Genomic DNA, 21,234 nt, shown 5'->3' with positions numbered 1-21,234 from the left:
CCTGACCACTGCTACCCTGGCCCAGCCGTTGCCTGGAGGCAGGATGCCCCTCAGATTCAGATGCCTGGAGTGGACACTCAACAGCAGGGGGGCAGACCTGTGTCCTGTTAGCCCCAGGTTCAGATCAGCTAGGCCTGGCCGGCATCCTTAGGCCATGGCCTGCCCTGCCCACAGCCACGTGGCCGACGGGATTTCCGCCATGTTTGGGGCATGAATTGACAAGTGCCTCATTGACGGTTGAGGGGGAGGGTGTGGGCAGGGCACAAGCCTCCCACTGTGCCGGGTCCCCACCCTCCCCCGTTCCCCGGGACAATGGCCGAGACTCAGCCAGTGGCCACAGCTGGTGGGGGGGGCATGAGCACGAGGGGGCAGGAAGGGAAGGGTCCAGGGTGGAGGACCACCTGGGCCCCCATCCGCCCTCATCCCGCACCTGGCTTGTGTCGCCTCGGTTCCTCTTCTGCCTAGCTGGGTGGCCTTAAAGAGAGGAGGAGACAGGAGGGGAGGGGCTTCCTTCCCACAGCCCCGATCCCGCCTGCCTGGGAAGGAGCAGTGTCTGGCTCCTGTTAAAAGCAGGTAATAAAGGGCCTAATTAATGAGGAGCAGCTGGGGTGCATAGCTCAGCAGGGCAGGGGCGGTACCTGGAGGCGCCCTGTCTAGCCCTGAACCCTGACCACAGCATGGCCGGGCGGAGGTGCCCAGACTCGGGCAGGCCTGGTCCCAGGGCCCCGCTTGCCACTTTGCTCATTCATCCCATGAACGTTCGTCGCGCGCCTGTGGGATGCTTAGATGCTTACACCGCTGAGAGACAAAACGGGGCAGGACTCGCGGCCCAGCTGCCACACCGCTAAGCTGTGGGAAGGCGTTTATCCTTTCTGAGCCACAGCTTCCTCATCTGTGAAAGAGGGGACAAGAAAACCACCTACCCCGTAGGGTTGCTATGGGAATTAAATACAAGCCATGTAGAGTGTGTGTGGCATGGCTGGGCAGAGTGACCGCTCGGTGAGTGTGTGCTACGGGCAGTGGGTGGGCAGAGGACTGATTCTTCCCCCGAGGTGTATGCTGGGCAGGAGAGCAAAGAGCCTGATGAGAAAGTAGAAGGGAGGCCGCTCAGGAGAATGGGGGAGTCAGACATGGTCTCTCGGAGGAACTTACATTTAAGCCAAAGCCTATAGAGTCACGAGGAATGGGAACAGCATGAGGGAACAGCATGTGCAAAGGCCCTGATGTGCAAGGGGGTGTTTGTCCCAGGATGGAATGAGGCAGGGGCTGGACTGTGGAGAGTTGCAGGGAGGGGCACTGGGGCAGGAGCGGCCACGGGGGCAGGCGGGGGTCGACCGGGCCAGGCCTTGGACGGACGAGGGCCCTGGTTATCCCGAGCAATGGGAAGTTGAAGGGTCTGGGGAGAGGGAGGGCGGGGATGCTGGTTTGTGGCCTGGTGGTGCCGCCTTCAGGCTGTGGGACCTTGGCAGCCTCCCCAGCTCCCAGGGAGGTCTTGAGGATCAGCATGAGATTCTCAGCTTCCTTCCTGACTGTACCTGCCGCTCAGGGGTGTTCCAGGATGTTCCAGGGTTCTTTGGGGAGCAGTGGGGGAGGGGGCCGTGCCTTTCTCCTGGGTTCCTGGAGGCTCTGTCCCAGCCTCAGGAGTCAAGGAGCCACTCCACCCTGTCCTGCTGGAACGTTGGGTTAGAGATCTCCAGCCTGGTCATGGGATAGGCGGGGGGCATCTCCTGGGTGGCTGGACCCTTTGGGACAGGCGGCGAGGACTCCCAGAGAAAGAGGAGGTGTGGGGTCAGTGGTCCTCAGGAGGCCCACCAACCCCCCAAACCTCATACTTCTCTCCCACCCAGGCCCACCCTGCCCCAGTGGCTCCCCCCTCCCTCCTCCATCCTCCCGTCCGCCCGGCCCCTGGCACCGAGGGTCTCTCCTCCCCCCAACCACATCTGGTTCTCGTTAGGGTCTCCCAAGATGCCTCTGTCGGAGGCACCCCCCACCCCGGGGGAGGGGGGCAGGAGGATTAGGGGTGATTAGGAGTTGCTCCTGGCCGGGGGAGGGGGAGGAGGGGGCCTGGCCTGTTATAAATAGCTGCACCAGGACTCTGTCACCCCATCATTCACTGTGGATTCCAAGTTCAGTCTCAAAACCCTGCGGCTTCAGCAGCCAAGGTGGGAGTGACGCGCCAGTTCCCCCTCCCTCCCCACCTCCTGTGCCCTCAGGACCACCCGCTCCCCGTCATCCAGTGGGGCAGCCCAGCATGGCTGGGAAGCCTCAACGACCACCAACTACACTTTCCCTCTTGGAGTCGGGCCCCTGCACTTGAGATTGGCTTCTCCTTGCTGGGTTGCCTTGGGCAAGAGGCTTGACTTCTCTGAACAAAGGGGATGATGCTAATAACAGACACCAAGTCTGCAGGGGCGATTGGGAGGTGAACCTGTCAAGCACTTAGGATGGTGCTGGGGCCTGGCAGGCACTCAGTCAGTGTGAGCCACTGTCATCGTCACCGTGATAGGCTGGGAGAATTATGTCGCAGTGCACAGGAAGAGCCTGCAGGATGCCTTACATGTAATAAACTCCCGTGATTATTAACGTGCTTGACTCTGAAAGTGTCTGGCACACAGCAGGCGCTCAGTAAATGGGACCTTTGGTTAACAGGAAGGACGGGGTGGGGGTCCCGGAACCTCGGCATGCAGCCTGGTCATTCCCAGCTCGAGAAGCTCCCCTTGCCCTGGGCGGCCATTGGCGGTGCTTGGTGGGTGTCCCTTGTTCCTGGCCGGGTGAGTCCAGCGTGGGGGCCAGCAGGAGGGCCTGTCCCAGGCAGCGCGTGACTCCTAGGAGGGCTTAGCCACTCATTAATCACCTAAGCGGGGCTCAGCATTCTTGAAATGCCGGCCAGGGCCAGGGAGGGGCCTGGGCTGGGGGTTCCTGGGGACCCCAGGGCTCTGGGGAGTGGGGACAGCCACTGTTTGCTGAGCACCCACTGTGTTCCGGGCACTTCATATACCTTGACCTGTTTCATCCTCAGAAGAATGCTGTAAAGTGTTAGCTGTTCATGTCCCCATTTTACTGAGGCAACTGAGGCTCAGAGAGGGTATGTGACCTGCCCAAGGTCACACAGCAGGGAGTAGGTGAGCTAGGATTTATTACTGGACCTGAGCTCTGTTCCCAGGGTTCACCAGGGAAGGGGGCATGAGGCGCAGACCCCAGACTCAAGGCCTAGGGGCCTGTGGGAGGGGTGCCTCCTGCCTCAGTGGGGCCGGCCAGCCCAGGTCAGCAGTGTGGGTGGGGCCGTCCTCCATTATCGGAGTTGACGCATCTCCCACGTCAGCCCCCTTATCACCCAGCACTCCAGCTCCCCCTGCAAGGTGACCCCGGGAGGGGAAAGGCCAGCGCCTCCCCCTCTCCTTCACTGCTGATGCCCAAGAGCACTGAGCTGCCTTTTCTGTGAATCCCTCCCGTTGGTGGGGCTGGGGCTAGCGGGGAGGGCCCAGGAGAGGTCAGGCAGAGGAGCAGCGCTCAGGCCACCATCGTTCCCCGCCGAACCTCTCTGGGGCTGTTTCCTCCTCTGGGCTCAGCCCTCGATGTGGGGGTGATGGGCACACGCAGTGAGGGTGGGCTGGGCACTCCTGACTCCGACCCCTGCTCCCTCGCCACCTGCAGCTGGGGCCCGGGGTTCAGGAGTCTCCCCCAGCCCCATGGGCCCCCCAGGATGTGTGGTCCAGCCCCGCCAGGCCTCCTGGTCCCGGCTGCCCGCAGCTGGGCCATCTGGAACCGCCTCCCGGAGGACAGGGCAGGACAGAGTCTGTGAGTCTGGGTCTGAGTCAGTGAGGGGGCTGGTATCCGCTGGGCACCTGGCTAAATAAAGCGCCTCGTTTGCTCCTCACAGCACCCTGCAATACGGGGACACGGCTTCCCCATTTTACAGAAAAGACGAAGGGACTTGCTCATGTCACGAAGCTGGAAAGGAGAATGGAGGGGCAGGAAGCGGCCGGTCTGTCCAGACCTGCACTCTGGGCCCCGCCCCTCCTTGCAGAGTCCAGCTGGCCTTGTGGACTGAGGGCAGCACCATCAATACCTCCTGGAGGGCTGGCAGGTGGGGGGTGATGAGGGGCTCCCCCTCCATGTGGATGCACAGATGGGGAGGGCCCAGCCTGCGGAGAGTTGGCGGGCTGGGCCGATCTCTCATGTCCACCCCTCCCCCACAGGCCACGACATCAACGGCGCCCTGGAGCCCTCCAACATAGACACCAGCATCCTGGAGGAGTACATCAGCAAGGAGGACGCCTCTGACCTGTGAGTGGCCCCCGCGGCACCCCAGCCCCTTTGGCCTCCACCTGGGAGGGGTGACGTGGCCCCGCCTCTGAGAGCTGCTCCTTTCCCAACCACTGAGCCCACTGCAGCGTCCAAGCCGCCCTGCAGGTGGGAGCCCCGGGAGGGGCGGGGGTGCCGGGCTGGCGCTGAGCTTCTACCCTTCTCCGCAGCTGCTTCCCTGACATCTCTGCTCCAGCCAGTGTGGCCTCCTACCCCCACGGGCAGCCAGCGATCCCCGGCTCCAGCGGGGTCCACCACCTGAGCCCCCCCGGGGGCGGACCCTCCCCGGGTCGCCATGGCCCCCTCCCACCCCCGAACTACAGCGCCCCGCTCAACTGCAACAACAACAATGGCATGGGTGCTGCTCCCAAGCCCTTCCTGGGGGGCTCTGGGCCCCCCATCAAGGCAGAGCCCAAGGCTCCCTATGCCCCCGGGTGAGTGAGGGCAGTGGGGGTGGGGTAAGATGCAGAGACCCAGGCCCAGGCGGCCCGTGGGACCAGTGGCTGGGGGCCTGGGAGGTGCCGGCCAAGGCTGGGCAGTGGGCATCGGGCTGCCCTGTGGGTAGGTAAGGTGGCTGGGGGACCAGGGCCAGGCTGAGGAGGTGCTCACGGCTTTGTGCTGAGGCAGTGGACAGCCACGGAGGGTTCTGAGCAGGGGAGTGATGAGGGCTGACCTAAGTGCTAGAAAGATCTCCATCCCCGAGAGCTGTGTGGAGAGTGGCGGGGAGGGAGTGGGACTGGAGGCAGGACTGTTTACGTTCAGGGGAGCACCTCTACACGCACGCAGGCACCCAGGGCACCCAAACCCCTCCCTGCACCAGGCCTACCCAGTCGCTCGTGCATTTATAGCTGCTGTTCCCCGCGGCCTCAGGGAGTTGGCCGTTGGTGCAGGTGTTGGGACCCTACCCAAACCGGCCCCCGACGTGCTCCCTGGCTCCTCTCCAAGGAGTCCACGTCAGCGCCTGACCCAAGGGCTCAGCCTGGGCCCGGCTGTGACCCAGGGTTCCAGGTGGCCACCAGCCCAGCCAGACTGCAGGGCAGTCCACAGGCACATGCTCGTGGGGAGAGGCGGGGAGCGTGGGTCTGCTCGGCTCTGCAGAGGGGCTCGGAGAAAGTTCTGGGTTCCCGGGCTCAGGCAGGGGGCAGGTGACCCCATCTCTGGGTGGAAGGATGACAGGGCGCTGGGAGCACAACGCCGGCCAGGCAGCCTGGCTCCGTCTCCAGCTCCACCACTTCCGGCCTTCTGGGTGCTAACCCATAACCTCGGCACCCCGGCCGTGAAGGGAGCCCCGAATGCTTCCGCCCCTGCGTGACTGTGCCAGTCAGGGGAGGAAACCCAGGGGAAGTACTGGGGGGACAGCGGCTGTGTCTTGACTTACAGGGGGAGGGCCGTGGAGGGGAGCTGGGGTGCCAGCCAGGGGTGAGCCATTGCTGCAGGGCAGCTGCCGCTCGAGGCGCAGAGGCTGTCCCTAAGCCGCAGGCCCCGAAGGGCAGGGAGGGAAGGGAACTGACACATCATAAGCACCTGCCGGGTGCCCGCTGCTGTTCTCCATGCCTCTGCGAGAGCCCCTCGACTGTCCCCAGTTACCAGCTCCTGGGGGACCCCAAAACCAGCCAGCCTGCGAGTAAAGCCCCACCCCGCTCACGGCAGGATTCGGATGGCAGACTGGGGCCATTTCCTAGAGAGAGAAAGTGCTTGTCCAGAACCACTCAGACACGCTGTGGCCCCCGGGCCGCTCCAGGGCCACTGCCCCCACCCACGCCAGGCCCTGTTCTAGGTGGTAAACAGGGCAGGCACATCGCTCCTATAGTGGCTCCTGAGGTCTAGTGGGGGAGGGGGTGACTAATCAATAAATCAGCAAACCGAGGACTCGTGCACCGTGAGGAGTTACGGGGAAGAACGCGAGGTTCTGTGGATGTGGCACATTTGATAGGGGCCGGAGGGTGAGAAAGACCTTTACTCAAGGCCGCTGTCAGGGCAGCGCAGGGAGTGGGGGCAGATGGTGGACCCGGAGCTGGAGAGGCCCCGGTCGGCCCGCTGGGCGCAGCAAGGACCGAGTCCCCATCACCTTTTCCTGTCATCTTCACACGGCCTGCAGGGTTTGGGTGAGGGGTGGCTTGTCCAGGGGAGCTGGGGGACCCTGCAAGCAGCCCAGGGCTGTGTCCACAAGAGCTGGGCCGCCTCAGAAGCTGCCTGGGCATGACGGTGGGCAGCCTTTCCAGATGTGGGGACCAGGGTGGCCAAAGAGTCAGCTCCCTCAGAGAGTGGCCGCAGCCGCCCCCCCGGGCGGACTCAGGGCTCACGCAGGACGTGTTGACCTCTCAGAGTTGAGTTTGTTCTTTTGCCCGAACCACTGATAAAACAAAACCTGCAAGAAAAAAATAAGTGCAGGCCTGGCGAGCTGGCTCCCTGCCCAGCCTACACCTGCCTGTGGCAGGGCAGCCCCCCCGGTGACCCACTGAAGTTTCCCAGGCCCGGCCCCTAGAGTCTCCAGGAAGTGGGACTTCTGTGGGTGCAGGAAGGAAAGAGCTGGCCTGGCCCTTCGGGCTGCAGAGGGAGTCCTTGAATCCCTGTGCCATCGTCAGGGACACAGGTGACACGCTCCCAAGTGCCCTGTAGGTCTGAGGGGATGCTGGGCCGGAGCCCAAGGCCTCCACCCACAACTGGGCCCTGCCAGGCACCCCAAGGTAGCTGGTACAGAGAAATGCCCATAACGGGGGCTGCGAAGAAACCTCGAAGCCTCCAGCCCCTGGGTCTCCGGGACCCTGCCCCGCAGAAGAGCTGCCCGGCTGGAAGGCAGGGGCTCGGCTGCCCCCCCAACCACCCTTTCCTCTTGCTTCCCAGCACGCTGCCAGACTCCCCCCCAGACTCTGGCTCCGAGGCCTACTCCCCCCAGCAGGTGAATGGTGAGTCCAGCGGGCACCGCCCTCCCCCTCTGGGGTTTGGGCAAGTGGCTGGGGCGGCCTTATCGGGAGGGAGGGGGCCAGCGGCCGCCCAGCAGGCCCAGATTATCGCTGGTCAAATACTCCCCGGCGCTGGCTGTTGTTCCCCATGGGCGGGTGGGGAGCCTGGCCCTGCCTCTGAGCAAGTGTCCCTGCCGGGGATGCCACCCGCCTGCCCGCCTGCGCCATCATGGACGCGCCCTTCGGCGGTAAGTGGACGGCTGGGGGCGGCTGGGTGCAGCCTGGACACAGGCCTGGCTGCCGCCGGGCCCACCTCCCCTTGGGAGGTGCTCAGGGGTGCAGTGGCCCCCAGGTGGCCAAGAGCAGAGGGATCACGGGCAGCCGTCTCCCCACAGCCCAGAGAGGGGTCAAGAGTTCTGTTTATCTTACCAAAAACATCTCTGGAATGCCTCCTGGGGAACAAAGGGAGCTGGGGCCTCCCCCCTCAGGCTGGGGGGCTGGCCCCTGGGGCCCGCCGGAGGGAGGAGGGCCCCCCGCAGGACAGCGCTGGGGGTCCCGGAGACTCCTTCCCGAGGCTCAGAGGAGGAGCAGGCCTGAGAGGGGCTGGGGGAGAACCTGGGGATGAGGGACCTCCCCAGGGAGCCGGGCCAGGCCCGGCGGCCCAGGGGAAGGAGCTGGCTCGGATGGGGTGAAAGGCTGCCCACCCCCTGGGCAGGGTCTGGCTTCCCCGCCGGGGCCTGTAGTGGCCAGCCTCTAGACTGCCCAGCCTCCTCCCACGTGGGGTCGGCGGGAGGGCAGCCCCCAGGCTGGGTTCAGGAGGGGGCGGGAATCAGGAGACCCCGCCCCGGGGAGAGCTGGTGCCGGGAAACCTAATGGCCACCCCGCATCTCTCCCACAGACCCCCATCTCCTGCGCACCCTAACCCCTGAGAGCCTGTGCCACGTGGGGGTGCCCTCCCGCCCGGAGCACCCCCCACCGCCGCCCCCGCCGCCCCCGCCTCACTACCCCGTCCTGCAGCGGGATCTGTACATGAAGGCTGAGCCTCCGATGCCCCCCTACGCTGCCATGGGGCAGGGGCTGGTGCCCACCGATCTCCACCATACCCAGCAGTCCCAGATGCTGCACCAGCTGCTGCAGCAACACGGAGGAGCCGGAGCCGAGTAAGAGTTGGGCAGCCTCCCCCAGGGTGGGGGGCGTGGGCGGCGTGGGCGGGGAGATGGGCTGGTGGGGGCGGGGGGGGGATACTCAGGGCAGCAGCAGGTAGGATAGAGATGGAGGTAGGGGCGGGGATGAATGAACCCAGGAAGGACCAAGGCTCTGACCCCAGAGATGGGGGTCAGTGTCATGTATATGTATGTGCGAGCAGTGCATCGGGCACTTACGGCCAAGGTCAAGTGCTCACAAGTACCTTATTTGACGGGCATGGCCACCCCCGTTGCCCAGATAGGTAAACTGAGGCTTGGGGGGTGGGATGCTTGCCCTACGGAGGTAGGAGGGAGCTGAGCCAGTACTTGAACCTGGGACTGTGCTCTTACCCAGACACCAGTGACTTTCCAGTCACCATGGAGTCCTCGGGTTTCTGAGGAGGTTCTAGGCGGAGACCCAAGCTTCCTGCTCTGACTCCAACCCGTAGAATTGTCTTTTTTATCTGTTTTGCACATTGAGATTTCGTGAAAGATTTCATTCAAGGAAAGATTCCACTGGCAAAGCTTTTTGTAAACCAGAAGGGGAAGGGGTGCTGTGTAGCCCCCAAATCGTCAGCCCCCGTCCCAGGAAACTCTCTTTCCCAGCCTTTGTGGCCCAGGCCCTCTGTGGCCTGTTTCTAACCATGGAGGCTGCTCTCCAAAGAGCTGTCGCTATAAAGAGTGACACTGAGAATGACACCACAGGGAAGGGACAGACTCGTTCATTCCACGAACGATTCTGAGCGCTTTGTGTGCCGGGCCAGTTGCTGGGCGTGATGGGAACACACAGACAAGTCAGGTGTGGGTCTTGCCCTCCTGGATTCCACAGTCTTGGGGGTAGGGTGGAGGGACAGAAAGAGAATGATAACACAGACTGATGGGGGAGCACTTCGGAGGTAAAGGCGTGGGCTTCGTGCAGGAGGTATCCCCTGGGCTGGGCGTATCCTGCTGAAACAGGGTGAAGAGGGGAGCGGGGGTACTGCCCAGTGGGAGGGGGCTCGGGGAGGGCCAGCCCCCCATGGTGCACACCTGTGTCCCCCCCAGGCTCCCCACACACCCCTCCAAGAAGAGGAAGCACTCCGAATCACCCCCCAACACCCTCAATGCCCAGATGCTGAATGGAATGATCAAACAGGAGCCCGGGACCGTGACATCCCTGCCACCGCACCCAGCTCGAGCCCCATCCCCACCCTGGCCTCCCCAGGGCCCGCTCTCACCCGGCCCTGGCTCCTTGCCCCTCAGCATCGCCCGGGTCCAGACGCCGCCTTGGCACCCCCCAGGTGCACCCTCACCAGGTACATGGCTGGCCTGCTCAAGCTTTCAAGGTGGGGGGGTGGGGGGGGGCCGGGGCCCAGAGCCCGTGGCCCATGGCCGTTCTCTCTCTCCAGGTCTCCTTCAGGACAATGATAGCCTCAGTGGCTCCTACCTGGACCCCAACTACCAGTCCATCAAGTGGCAACCACATCAGCAGAACAAGTGGGCGACACTGTACGATGCAAACTACAAAGAGCTGTGAGTGACCTGTGCTCCCCCTAACCCCTCCTGGCCACGCCGTCCTAGAGCAGGGCTGGGGAGCACACCGGCCACGAGATGGTCCCGTTTCACAGAAGAGCAGACAGGCTCAGGGAAGAGCTAGGACTGGCGCTCAGGGTTCCTGACTCCGGAGCCAGCCCGAGGCCTCCTGAAGAAGCTGGTGTCCGCCAGGGAGGGGCCGGTGGGTGGAGGGGTGTTTTCTGGCCCCCCCTTCCCCTCCCCCACTCCTCCTTCTGCATTCCAGGAAGGTAGCCGGAAGCAGAGCGTCAGCAAGGCCCTTCCAGCAGCCCCCTCCCTGGAGGGGAGGGATGAGTGGGTGGGGGAGGACTGGGTCAGAGGCTGGCCGGGCATTCCTCGCTCTCCTTCAGCACCCACCCATGTGGATTCAGCTTCCTGGGACCTGGCCAGGAGCACTCCGGGACCAGTCCCCTCACTCCCACGGAAGGCCAGTGAGGGATGAGAGCATGGCTCACCATCAGCTCATTTGGACATTGCCAGGCCTGGGCAGGGTGTCTGGGACTTGGCCCTCTCGCAGCTAGACCAGCCTCCTGGAGTTGGGTGTCCCAGGCTATGCCGGGTTGTTAGCCACAAGCCCTCAGGGCTGGGGCAGGGGGCGTCCAGCTGAGGTAGTGGTGAAAGGGTCCCTTGAGGCCCTGTCTGGGTGGCGGGGGCAGGTCTTTGGCTGTCCAGCCCTATGGCCTGGTGAGGAGCTCCCATTCCTACTACTATGCTTCTTGGGCCAGCCCTGCCACCCCAGGTCCCAAGGCCAGGAAGTTGGCAGCTGAGGCCCCCAGTGTGGCCCAGGCACTTCCTGGGTGTTCCCCTGGGTCAGGCAGGTGGGTGGAGCCCAGGGAGGGAGAAGTAGTGAGCTCTGGGCCTTCCCGTGGATGTTAGCCAGGCCCAAAGGCCTCTCCCCACAAGTTTGGAAACATTGTCCCTGCCCGGCTTCCTCCAGGCGGGCCCTGGGCATCCGGGGCACTGCTTGTGCCTGGGGACCTGGGTGAGGGCGGGCCAACAATCACCCCCTTTCAGTCCACCTGGAGGTCCCCCAAAGGGTCCAGACTTGGAACACCTTGCCAGCAACAGATGTGTAAACTGAGACTGAGGCCAGGCTGCCCAGAGTGCCCCCTCCCCAACCGGGCAGATGGTGGAGTCAGAATGAGGACGTTTGGGGGCTTGAGCAAGCTGGTGGGCAGGGGCTGGGCCAGCGCAGAGCCGGCGCCTGGTTCCACCGTTTCCATGGCAACCAGCTGTCAGGCGCAGTGAGGCTCCACAGACGCATCCCCTCTCACCCCGGCTCCCGTGAGGGAGGGGGCTTCGGGCGGCGTTTTGGGAAGAAGCCAAGTGTGGTGAGGGGCCGTCAGGCCCCCTCCTCGGGAGTTCCCTCCCGTCCAAGTGTCTTGCTCCACCTGCCCCCGTCACCAGGGTGGGGTGGTCCCGGGCACGTAGTGGGAAGAGTATGGGCTGCGGCACTGGCAGACCTGAGCTCCGATCCTCCTGGGGACTCAGCTTCCATCTCTGAGAAGCGGGGGCGCCACGTGGGAAGTTGCGTTGGAACGCAGGCCTGTGGGTGGGACGGGCAGGGCAAGCCCGGTGTGCGGGGCCTCGGGTGACTGCCCCCACCTGTCCCCAGGCCCATGCTCACCTACCGCGTGGACGCCGACAAGGGTTTCAACTTTTCGGTGGGCGACGACGCCTTCGTCTGCCAGAAGAAGAACCACTTCCAGGTGACGGTGTACATCGGCCTGCTGGGCGAGCCCAAGTACGTCAAGACGCCCGAGGGCCTCAAGCCCCTCGACTGCTTCCACCTGAAGCTGCACGGCGTGAAGGCAGGTCTGGGGCTCGGCCGGGAGGGCAGGGCAGCAGGGCAGGCAGGCTGGGGGGAGTCGAAAGAGCCCAAGGCCAGGTGAGTGTGTCCTGAGGAAACCCCTCGTGGCTAAGTCCAGGCCCGGCTTTCCGCCTGTCCTCCCGTGCCTGCCCCTTAAGCGTCAGGCCCCTCAGCCCTTTTCTCAGGTACGCTTCCCGTTTCCTTCTCTACCCCGTGATCCCAAGCCTGCGCCCCCCAGCCAAGACCCCTCTTCTGACCCCGCTGTCAGCCGTCTCAGTGCCACACCCCCAAATGAACTCCCTGGGAACTCGCCCCTCTCCCGGGCCCCCGCTCTGGGAACGGGGCTCCAGGGCCCTGGTTACCTGAGCCATGAATCCGGGGCCCACTTGCCCACCCCTCACCATGCACCAGGCCCTCCTGTCGCCCAGAACTCCCCTCTGCCTGGTCCCCCCCTCCTCCCCCCACCTCCACCTCCTTGTCTGACCTGTCCTCAGCAGCTTCCTCTGGCTCCTGCCTGAGATCTTTCCCATTCTGCCTTCCAAGGCCTCCGGGACCCCATCTCCCTCACCCCAGCAAAGCCCTGACTGCTAGGCTGGGCCTGCAGAGGGCTTTGGGACCCCAGCCTCACCCGTTCCCGCCATTCGCTGTGCCCAGTCGCAGCCCCGCCTCCCCCAGGCGGCTCCCTTTCTCGGGGACGCCCGCTGAACACCACTCTATCCCTCCTCTGCCGGCTCGCCGCTGTTCCTTGACCTTCACCGTTCACACTGCTGCGTCCTCGGGGACACCTGCCCCGAGGCCCATCTTGACTTGAGGTCCCTCCCCTGCGATCCCCCGGCACCGCCACAGTGGTGGTTGATTTTGAGCCCGTGAGCTCCCAGGGGGGTCGGCCGGGTGCGACTCCTTCAGTGTCATGATCGAGCAGCGCAGCCAGCGCTCGTGGAGGGGTTGAGGGGAAGTGGGTGTGGGACGGGGTCTGGGAAATGTTGGGTGGCGAGTGAGCGGGTGGCTGTGGAGGCCGGTTTGGGGTGTGTGCTCAGGGCTGGGATAGGTGTGCGGACGGGAGTGGGGGCCGGTGAGGGTGAGTGTGTGTGTGCACGCTCATGCGTGTGCACATAGGTGGGGGAGTGGCGTGGGTGTGGGGCTGTGGGATGTGTGGCGTGTAGGAGAAGGCACCAGCGTTTGTGGGCTGAGGGGAGGGCAGGGCCTCGTTTTCCTCACGAGCCCCAGCTGGGCCAGGCCTGGGCCGAGAGGCCGAAGGAGGGCGGAACCAGGTGGGGAAGCTGGGCCCTGAGGTGCCTTTGGCCTCTGCCCCTCCCCCAGCTGGAGGCCCTCAACCAGTCCATCAACATCGAGCAGTCGCAGTCGGACCGAAGCAAGCGGCCCTTCAACCCTGTCACGTGAGTGCCTGGCCCGTGGCGGGTGGTCCCCAGGAGGGCTCACCCTGGCAGGAGCTGAGGGGAGTGCGGGAGTGCACCCACAGTGTGCACCTCCTACACACTCCTGACCCCAGTGCCCCACTGCGGCCTGGCTCTCCGCAGCCCCCTTCCCTGCGCCCTGAGTACCCTGCCCCTCCTCTGCAGGGTCAGCCTGCCCCCCGAGCAGGTCACGAAGGTGACTGTGGGGAGGCTGCACTTCAGCGAGACCACCGCCAACAACATGCGCAAGAAGGGCAAGCCCAACCCTGACCAGAGGTGAGCAGGCTGTGCCCCTGCCCTGGAGCCGCTCCATTTCTGAGGACGAGGGGCGGGAGGGTGCCACCCCACATAGCATGCCGGGCACAGAGTCCCACAGACTCACCCATTTCACAAAAAAGGGACCTGGGATTCAGAGCCCTTCCTTAATGACTTACAGATGGGAGAGCAGAAGCCTGGTTCCTAGCTGGTGGGCCCTGGGGAATTTCCGCCCCCTAGTGGAGACTCGGGTTCCTCCTCTGTAAGACGGGGTGTTCATGCCCTCTTCCTGGCTGGTGGGAGCCTGGGCGAGATGACCGAGTGGGCACTGTACATCTGACCCAGGAAGGCTGGCGGGGGGTGGGGAGGCAGTGGGGCAGACCCCTGGGTGCCTCTAAGACCCCTGTGTGTCCCAGGTACTTCATGCTGGTGGTGGCCCTCCAGGCCCACGCACAGAACCAGAACTACACGCTGGCCGCCCAGATCTCAGAACGCATCATCGTGCGGGTGAGGGCCACCTCCCCGCGGAGGGCTGAGAGTCCTCCCCAGACTTGGGGACTCCCCAAGACCCAGGAGAGATACAGGGGTCCTCAGGAGTCAGGAGCTGGAATGCTGACCCTGCTGGGCACTCGCTGTGTGGCCTTGGGCAAGGCTCCCACCCTGTCCGGGTCACAATAAAGTGTGGAGGTGGCCAGGACCTGGACCTGGTTGCCACAATGGGAGGGACAGTTTAAGCCGCCCCTCATGGTGGGGTGAGGAGGTCTGGCTGGAGCTGGAGAGGTGGCTGCGGGGTTTCCCCCTTTCCCAGGGCGCTGCAGGTTCCCCATCCCCCAGGGCTGATCCAACCCCAACTCCTGCTAGGCCTCCAATCCGGGCCAGTTTGAGAGTGACAGCGACGTGCTGTGGCAGCGGGCGCAGGTGCCCGACACCGTCTTCCACCATGGCCGTGTGGGCATCAACACAGACCGGCCCGATGAGGCGCTGGTGGTGCACGGCAACGTCAAGGTCATGGGCTCGCTCATGCACCCCTCGGATCTGCGGGCCAAGGAGCACTTGCAGGAGGTGGGGGCGGGGCTGTGGGCGGGGACAACTGAGCGGGAGGAACTGGTGCCCGGGGTTGCCCGCGGGGGGCGGGTTTGCTTTGTGGGCGGGGCTCTGCAGGGGCGGGGCTGCAAAGGAAGGAGTTGGGGGAGGCTGGCCCTGGATCTCTGGATCCCGCGACCCTAGTAGCAGGGTCTCCCCTCCACACTGCTGCCTCCGGACGGGCCCAGGACGGGAGGCTTTCAGTTCGGCCCTGGCTCCCGCGCAGGTGGACACCACCGAGCAGCTGAAGAGGATTTCGCGCATGCGACTGGTCCACTACAGATACAAGCCAGAGTTTGCCGCCACTGCTGGCATCGAGGCCGCGGCGCCAGAAACGGGTAAGGATTCACGTGCGCAGGCTGGGATCTGGTAACCCCGACCCTGTCCCTGTCCTCTGGAAACCCTACTCCCGGGAACCCCTTCCCATGACTCCTGGAAACCTGCCCCCGGGAATCCCGGCCCTCCGGAAGACCTGCCCTTCGGGCCGGACCCCTTGCCCTTTGACACCGGAAGCCTGGGACTTGTGGCCTCGGGATCCTCACTCCTCTGTTCCCTAGATGAATCTTGCCTTTATTCTCCTGAATCCCTGCTCCCTTTCCCCTGGGGTCCTTACTCCCTGGAATATGCCCCTATCCCTAGCCCAGGGAACCCCACACCTTGATCCCTGGAACTGCGACCCTGTGCCTCGGAGCCCCCTGCTCCGGGGCTCCCTGGATCCCAAATCTCTAGCCCCCAGAATTTCACCCTCACCGATCCCTGCCCCTGCTTACATTACGGTGCTGTGGGCAGTCCTCCCCGCAACACACACTTGGCTTGCCCCTCCCCAGGTGTCATCGCTCAGGAGGTGAAGGAGATCCTGCCTGAGGCCGTGAAGGACACGGGAGACGTGGTCTTTGCCAATGGGAAAACCATAGAGAACTTCCTGGTGGTGAACAAGGTCTGTGGAGGAGGGACTGAAGGGAGCCCAAGGGGCAGAGGGGTGGACCCGCTGGAGGGCGTTCACGCCCTCCGTAGAGACCGGGGACACTGAAGTGCAGAGAACAGGAGCGCTCCCCCTGCCCCCCAGTCTTCTCTCATGCTGCTTCCAGAGCCCCCTCCCCACCCCACTGGGAGAGGTGGAGGTGGGAGGTGGGGACTCTGCCAGTCTGCGGCTGTGCGATCAAGAGCAAGAGGAACGTTCTGAGGGTCATCCTCCTCCCCTGCAAAAGGAGGGAAACGACACTTACCGCTAAGAAGTTCTAATGTGGTTATGGCAAAGCTTAAACGTGGCGTTTGTCGTGAGGATAATGTTTGTAACCTTCCTGGCGTGAGGATGGGCACCACGTGATGTGTTTTGGCCTCTGCTGAAGTCTGAGACGTTGTGTTCATCAGATGGGGAGATGGAGGGTGGGAGCCTCAGAGACAGCGGGTTCTGACCGTGGGTGGGGAAAGGTGCAGAGGGGGGATGCTGTTCGGACGCAGGCACAGGGAGCCGAGGGAGCTGAGGCTGGACGAGAGGCAAGGCTGGCCTGGGGAGGGAGCCTTTGAGTGCCCCCTCAGCGCCCCAGTGGGCCCGCAGCCTGGGGCTCCCAGGGGCTGACCGTGCCCTCGACACTGGCCGTTGCCGCGGCAGGAGCGCATCTTCATGGAGAACGTGGGTGCTGTGAAGGAGCTGTGCAAGCTGACGGACAGCCTGGAGACGCGCATCGATGAGCTGGAGCGCTGGAGCCACAAGCTGGCCAAGCTGCGGCGCCTCGACAGCCTCAGGTCCACCGGCAGCTCGGGCGCCTTCAGGTGGGGGCTCGGGGCCGGGGCGGGCAAGACCCCCTTCCCAGAGGCACCTCTGACCCTGCCCTCTTGCTGCAGCCACGCAGGGAGCCAGTTCAGCCGGGCGGGCAGCGTCCCCCACAAGAAGAGGCCCCCCAAGGTGGCCAGCAAGGTGAGGGTGGGCAGGGATGGGGGCCAGGGACTGGGGCCTCCCCATCCTCGTGGCCTCCCTTTCCAGCTGGCGCCTCTCCAGGCTCACTGACTCCAAGCGCTTCCCCTCCCCTCCCCTCGCTTCTGGATCCTCTAGCCCTCCCAGCCCCTGGTTTCTCCTTCCTCTCCCTCTGCCCGCCGAGGGGATGAGTACCCCACCTCCAGCAGAGCCCACCGTGGGTCAGACCATGGGCTCCCTAAGTCTGGGCCTTTTCCCCCTTTCTTCTTGGTCTTCAGTCATCGTCTGTGGTCCCAGGCCAGGCCTGCATCAGCCAGCGCTTCCTGCAGGGAACCATCATCGCCCTGGTGGTGGTCATGGCCTTCAGGTGACTTGTCCCCCAGACTCTGGGGGCGGCTGGCCAGGGACGTCGGGCTGCCCACGGGCCCAGTCCTGGGGGAAGAGGAGGGCGGGGCCTGGGAGATGAAGTGGCTGAGGTCTTGGGGAAGGAAGGGGGGCCGCCTCGTTCTGTCTCCTCCCCTTGGGACTGGGGAGACCCGCGTACAGGCATCACTTGGGAGTCCAGCCCCTGGGAGCAAAAACCACAGGCCCCGCCCTGGAGAGAGGGCGCCGGGTGGTGGCTCCCGCTCTAACAGTGGCCCCTTCCTGTGGCTCCCAGCGTGGTGTCCATGTCTACACTGTATGTGCTGAGCCTGCGCACCGAGGAGGACCTGGTGGAAACTGATGGGTATGTCCCTGGGGGCCTGGCTGCGGGGGCCATTGCCAGGCCGGGCGGGGCTTTGGAGAGCAGCCCGGGATCGGAGGAGCCCTGGAGGCTGTCTCCTCTAAAGGGGGTTCCACCTCAGGCTCTTAGCCCGCCAGGAGTTTGTGGGGGTGGGTGGGAAGGCCTCTCTGGAAGGGGGGCAGCTGCTTCGCAGTCGTACTGAAGCCGATGTTTCTCCCTGGCCTACTCAGTGCTCCTCCAGGTGGCTGGGCCTCTGAGTGGCAGGGGGCATCTGAGCGGCCCAGGTTAGAACAGGGGGTAGGGGAAGGAGGGCCAGGGTGGGGCCTTGGGCTCTTCTGCCCACTGTCACCCTCAGTCCTTGGGCCATCTCTGACCGTGTCTTCTCTTTCTCTCCTCCCCTGTGCCTGCCCCCTCTTTTCCTCTCTGCCGCCCCTTAGCTCTTTTGCCGTGTCCACTTCCTGTCTTCTGGCCCTGCTCCGGCCCCAGCACCCTGGGGGGAGTGAGGCCATGTGCCCATGGTACGTGTCTGGACCAAGCCCTCTCCCGCCTGCCTCTGCCTCCTTTCTGCCTTCCTTGTCCACCTCCTCGCGCCCCTCCCGCTGCTCTGGGACTCCCAGGCCTCCTGCTCAGGCTCTCCCAGCCCCTCTGAGCTCAGCCCACCCTTCCCCAGCAGGTCCAGCCAGAGCTTTGGGACCACTCAGCTCCGACAGTCCCCTGTGACCACTGGGCGGCCGGGCTCGCAGCCCTCTCTGCTGCTGGGTGCGTGCGGGGCGTGGCTTTGGAGGGGTGGGATGCGGAGCGGTGGCTGTGTTCTGGGTCGGGGGCTCTGCTGCCCCACTCCAGCTCATACAGCCTCTGGCTTCCTCAGTTACCACTGGCCTGACCAGCTCGGCCCCAGCTCCAGCCCTCCGCACCTTGGACCTGTGCTCCAGCCGCCGCTGCCCAGTCGTCTGCTGCTCCTCGCCCAGCCCCAGCCCCACCCCTGCCCCTAGCTTTAATCCTGGCCGTGGTCTCAGCCCCAGTCCCGGCCCCTCCACCAACCGCTCAGGTATGGCTCGCTTGGGGCCAGGTTTTGGGTTGGAGGGGTTTTTACTGGAGGCCTAAGAAAGGCCCCAGAGACTCATTGGTGGGAGGGTCTGGTCTCCTGGAGCCCAGAATGAGGCTCTGGAGAAAGACTGGGGGTTCCCCCTGAGGAGACCAGGAGATAGAAGGGAGCCACCCAGAGTCCAGTCGGGCCCTCAAGACAGCTGGGCAGGAGGCAGCCCGTGCCTGCCTCTCAGCCTGTGCCTGGTTCTCTCCACAGGCCCCAGCCAGATGGCCCTGCTGCCAGCCACCAACATCAGAGCCAAGTCCTGGGGCCTGTCAGCCAACGGCATTGGCTACTTCAAGCATCCAAAGAACTCGGACCCTGTGGCCAGCCCTGCGGTCCCCTTTCCTGGAGGCCAGGGCAAAGCCAAGAAGAGCCCAAGCCTTGGTCTCCATGTCCGGGGCCGCCGAGGGGCCCCTCAGCTTGGCCTGAGCTCTGCTCAGCCCACCCAGGCCTGGAGCCAGCCAGGTACCTGCCCTACCCCTTCCCCCGCTCAGCCCAACCCGGCAAGGCTCACTGGCCGGGGCCCATTCCAGCCCATCACCAGAATACCTGGGTGCAGAATCGTCAGTCGACAGACATTTGCTGAGCATTACTAAGTCCCAGGAGTCAGGCCAGGCTGATTATATAGCATTATATCCATCGCCTCATTTAATCTTCACAACACTCCTGCGAGAAAGGAATCGTCCCCATTGTTCAGATGAGGAAATGGAAACTTGGGTGAAGTGACTTGCCCAGGGTCATACAGCCTGTTAGCGGCAGGGGTGGAATTTGATCCCAAGTCCACGTGGCTCCTTTTATGTCACCATGCCAGGGCAAGAAGGGTACTGTTCAGGGTCCCCCCAATTTTCCAAACCTCAAACCTTTGGTTTTAACAAAGCTAGAGAACCCTTTATTGGTTTTCAAACCGGGTTTCTCTGAAGTATCCCCAGGGCTGCCTTGGAGGTTGAAGGGGAGGCCGAGAACCTTCCTGGCTTCAACCAGGCACCTCTGCTCTAGGTACTGGGCTTCCTCATCAACTTCCATTTGATGGGTTTTGTGGCTTAAAGAGAAAAAAAAAAAAAAGCTTAGAAACTGGTTTGCCGAGATTGAAGTTCAGAGTGATGGGGAAACCCCACGGGGTAGATGCTTACCAGGCAGCCGTTTCCTGGGCCCCTTCTCTGTGACTGGCTCCGTACAGGGCACCGGGGGTGATGGAGATGGATGTGTCCTGCCCCCAGGGGCTCACAGACACGAAAACAGCAGCGTGGTGAGCCTCTGAGGGGACACACAGGCAGCTTGGCGACTGGGGAGGGCACAGAATCCGGACTGAGGTGCGGAGATGATCGGGGAGGCTTTCCTGGAGGAGGCGACATTGAAGCTGAGTCTTCGAAGGACAGTGGGGCCCTGATTTGTGTGTGTGAATACTGCCGCCATGGCTGATTTCAAGCTACCAACTTGACGTCACTGTACCCCGAGTTGGGAAGAGATGTGTGCAGTCAGGGACAGGGGCCTGAAGAGCGGGCTCCTGTACGCCCCATGCAGGGGATATGGAAGACCCATCCCTACTTGTGGGTGTCCTGGGTCCGTCAGGGAGGCACACCTCAGGCTCATGGGAACTGTGTAATCCTAGGGCTGCTGGGGAAGATGGTGGCGTGACCCCAGCCGTTGTGGGAGTCTGGAAAGAATAACCTGAAATTTATTCCTGCTGAGGTGTGAATGACTGATTCGAGTCTCGGGCAAGGACAGGTTTGGCTGCTTCTCATTTGTGTCCTGTCTTGTCACCCTCCTTCCTGCACCAGTGGCCTCTCTCCTTGCAGACCCAGTGCCGTCCCTGACCTCCATCCAGGTGCTGGAGAATTCGATGCCCATCACGTCCCAGTACTGCTCCTCAGAGGATGCCTGCAGGTGGGCTTGGCTACCTCCCTTCCCCCACCCCCGCCCCAGGACAGGTTCCCTCTGGTAACATGAGCCCAGGTGGTCCAGGTGTTCAGATCTTGCTCCCCTCAGGGAGGAACTTTCCCCTCAAGGTGGGGCAGCCCCTTTCCAGGACCCTGAAGGGCTCCACTGTAGACTGGGGGCTGAGGAGTTGATGGGAGTGGGGGGCGCAGGGCAGGGTGGCCTTGTTGAGGAGCCAGCTTTGCCCTTTCAGGCCTGGAAACGTCACCTACCACATCCCCATCAGCAGCAGCACGCCGCTGCACCTCCGCCTGACCCTGCAGATGAAGTGAGTGCCGCCGTGGGGGATGGGGACCCAGTGGTCCCAGGCAGCCGAGGGAGGGGCTGAGGAGGGGTGCTAGCTTTATTGCCTGCTCCATGCTTCACTGGCTGTGTGACCTGGCAACCTCCGGGCATCGGTTCCTCATCTGTGAAATAGGCTGCTGCCTCCCGGGGCTGTGAAGGCTGTGTGGGACGGTGGATGGGAAAGGGTTTGTAGCCGTCTGGAGCCTTGACGGCTACGCATCATTTTCAGGCTGTGAGGATTCAGTGCCCTGTCTCACCGGGGTGAGGGAGGTAGAGTGGAGGGCTGGCTGGGAGCGGGCTGGGCTGGAGGAGCTCGGAACCCCACTTCCCTGCTAACTGGGTCTTTCCCAGCTCCTCGGCCCCCGTGTCCGTGGCACTGTGCAGCCTGATGTCAAAGGAGGAGCCGTGTGAGGAGGGGGGCTTTCCACAGAGCCTCCATGCCCACCAGGACACCCAGGTAGGAGACTGGGAAGCTGTGGGCCAGCCAGGCCAGAGCTTCCTCCGCGCCGGCACATCTGGGCTCCCAAGCGGGAGAGGAGAGGGAGCTGGAGTCCAGAGTGCAGGCATCTCCACGGAGGACATTTTGGGGCCTGGGCCTCTGTGTCGCAGGGAGCGGGGCATGCGTGCACCGCTCACCACTGAGTGTCTTCCGGCCCTGTGCCTGCCCTGACGAAGGCCTGGGGAGGAAAACAGTTCCATAAGGCCTAACCTGGGGTGAGCGCAATGGTGGAGACGGGGAGGGCGTGTGGAGGGCGTCCTGGGAGCCCGTGGCAGGGAGA

General features: G+C 63.9%; 1 protein-coding gene across 1 annotated transcript in view; it reads left to right on the top strand.

The window, feature by feature from the left end:
- MYRF (myelin regulatory factor) overlaps positions 1 to 21,234 on the top strand; it is a 32,616-nt gene that overhangs the window by 7,947 nt on the left and 3,435 nt on the right. The window contains exons 2-25 of the mRNA XM_060158986.1: positions 4,200 to 4,287; positions 4,476 to 4,739; positions 7,150 to 7,211; positions 8,107 to 8,368; positions 9,437 to 9,687; positions 9,781 to 9,904; positions 11,559 to 11,754; positions 13,074 to 13,150; positions 13,334 to 13,444; positions 13,840 to 13,930; positions 14,285 to 14,485; positions 14,733 to 14,844; positions 15,334 to 15,443; positions 16,119 to 16,279; positions 16,352 to 16,424; positions 16,700 to 16,788; positions 17,080 to 17,148; positions 17,583 to 17,663; positions 17,819 to 17,904; positions 18,014 to 18,193; positions 18,449 to 18,700; positions 20,014 to 20,119; positions 20,364 to 20,438; positions 20,807 to 20,912. Coding sequence (XP_060014969.1) covers positions 4,200 to 4,287; positions 4,476 to 4,739; positions 7,150 to 7,211; positions 8,107 to 8,368; positions 9,437 to 9,687; positions 9,781 to 9,904; positions 11,559 to 11,754; positions 13,074 to 13,150; positions 13,334 to 13,444; positions 13,840 to 13,930; positions 14,285 to 14,485; positions 14,733 to 14,844; positions 15,334 to 15,443; positions 16,119 to 16,279; positions 16,352 to 16,424; positions 16,700 to 16,788; positions 17,080 to 17,148; positions 17,583 to 17,663; positions 17,819 to 17,904; positions 18,014 to 18,193; positions 18,449 to 18,700; positions 20,014 to 20,119; positions 20,364 to 20,438; positions 20,807 to 20,912 — 3,227 coding nt within the window. The remainder of the gene's footprint in view (positions 1 to 4,199; positions 4,288 to 4,475; positions 4,740 to 7,149; positions 7,212 to 8,106; positions 8,369 to 9,436; positions 9,688 to 9,780; positions 9,905 to 11,558; positions 11,755 to 13,073; positions 13,151 to 13,333; positions 13,445 to 13,839; positions 13,931 to 14,284; positions 14,486 to 14,732; positions 14,845 to 15,333; positions 15,444 to 16,118; positions 16,280 to 16,351; positions 16,425 to 16,699; positions 16,789 to 17,079; positions 17,149 to 17,582; positions 17,664 to 17,818; positions 17,905 to 18,013; positions 18,194 to 18,448; positions 18,701 to 20,013; positions 20,120 to 20,363; positions 20,439 to 20,806; positions 20,913 to 21,234) is intronic.

This window comes from Lagenorhynchus albirostris, chromosome 9 (assembly GCF_949774975.1).
Source record: "Lagenorhynchus albirostris chromosome 9, mLagAlb1.1, whole genome shotgun sequence".
Classification (NCBI taxonomy): Eukaryota; Metazoa; Chordata; class Mammalia; order Artiodactyla; family Delphinidae; genus Lagenorhynchus; species Lagenorhynchus albirostris.
Note: the sequence above shows the minus strand (reverse complement) of the source record. Positions and strands in the feature narration are given on the sequence as shown.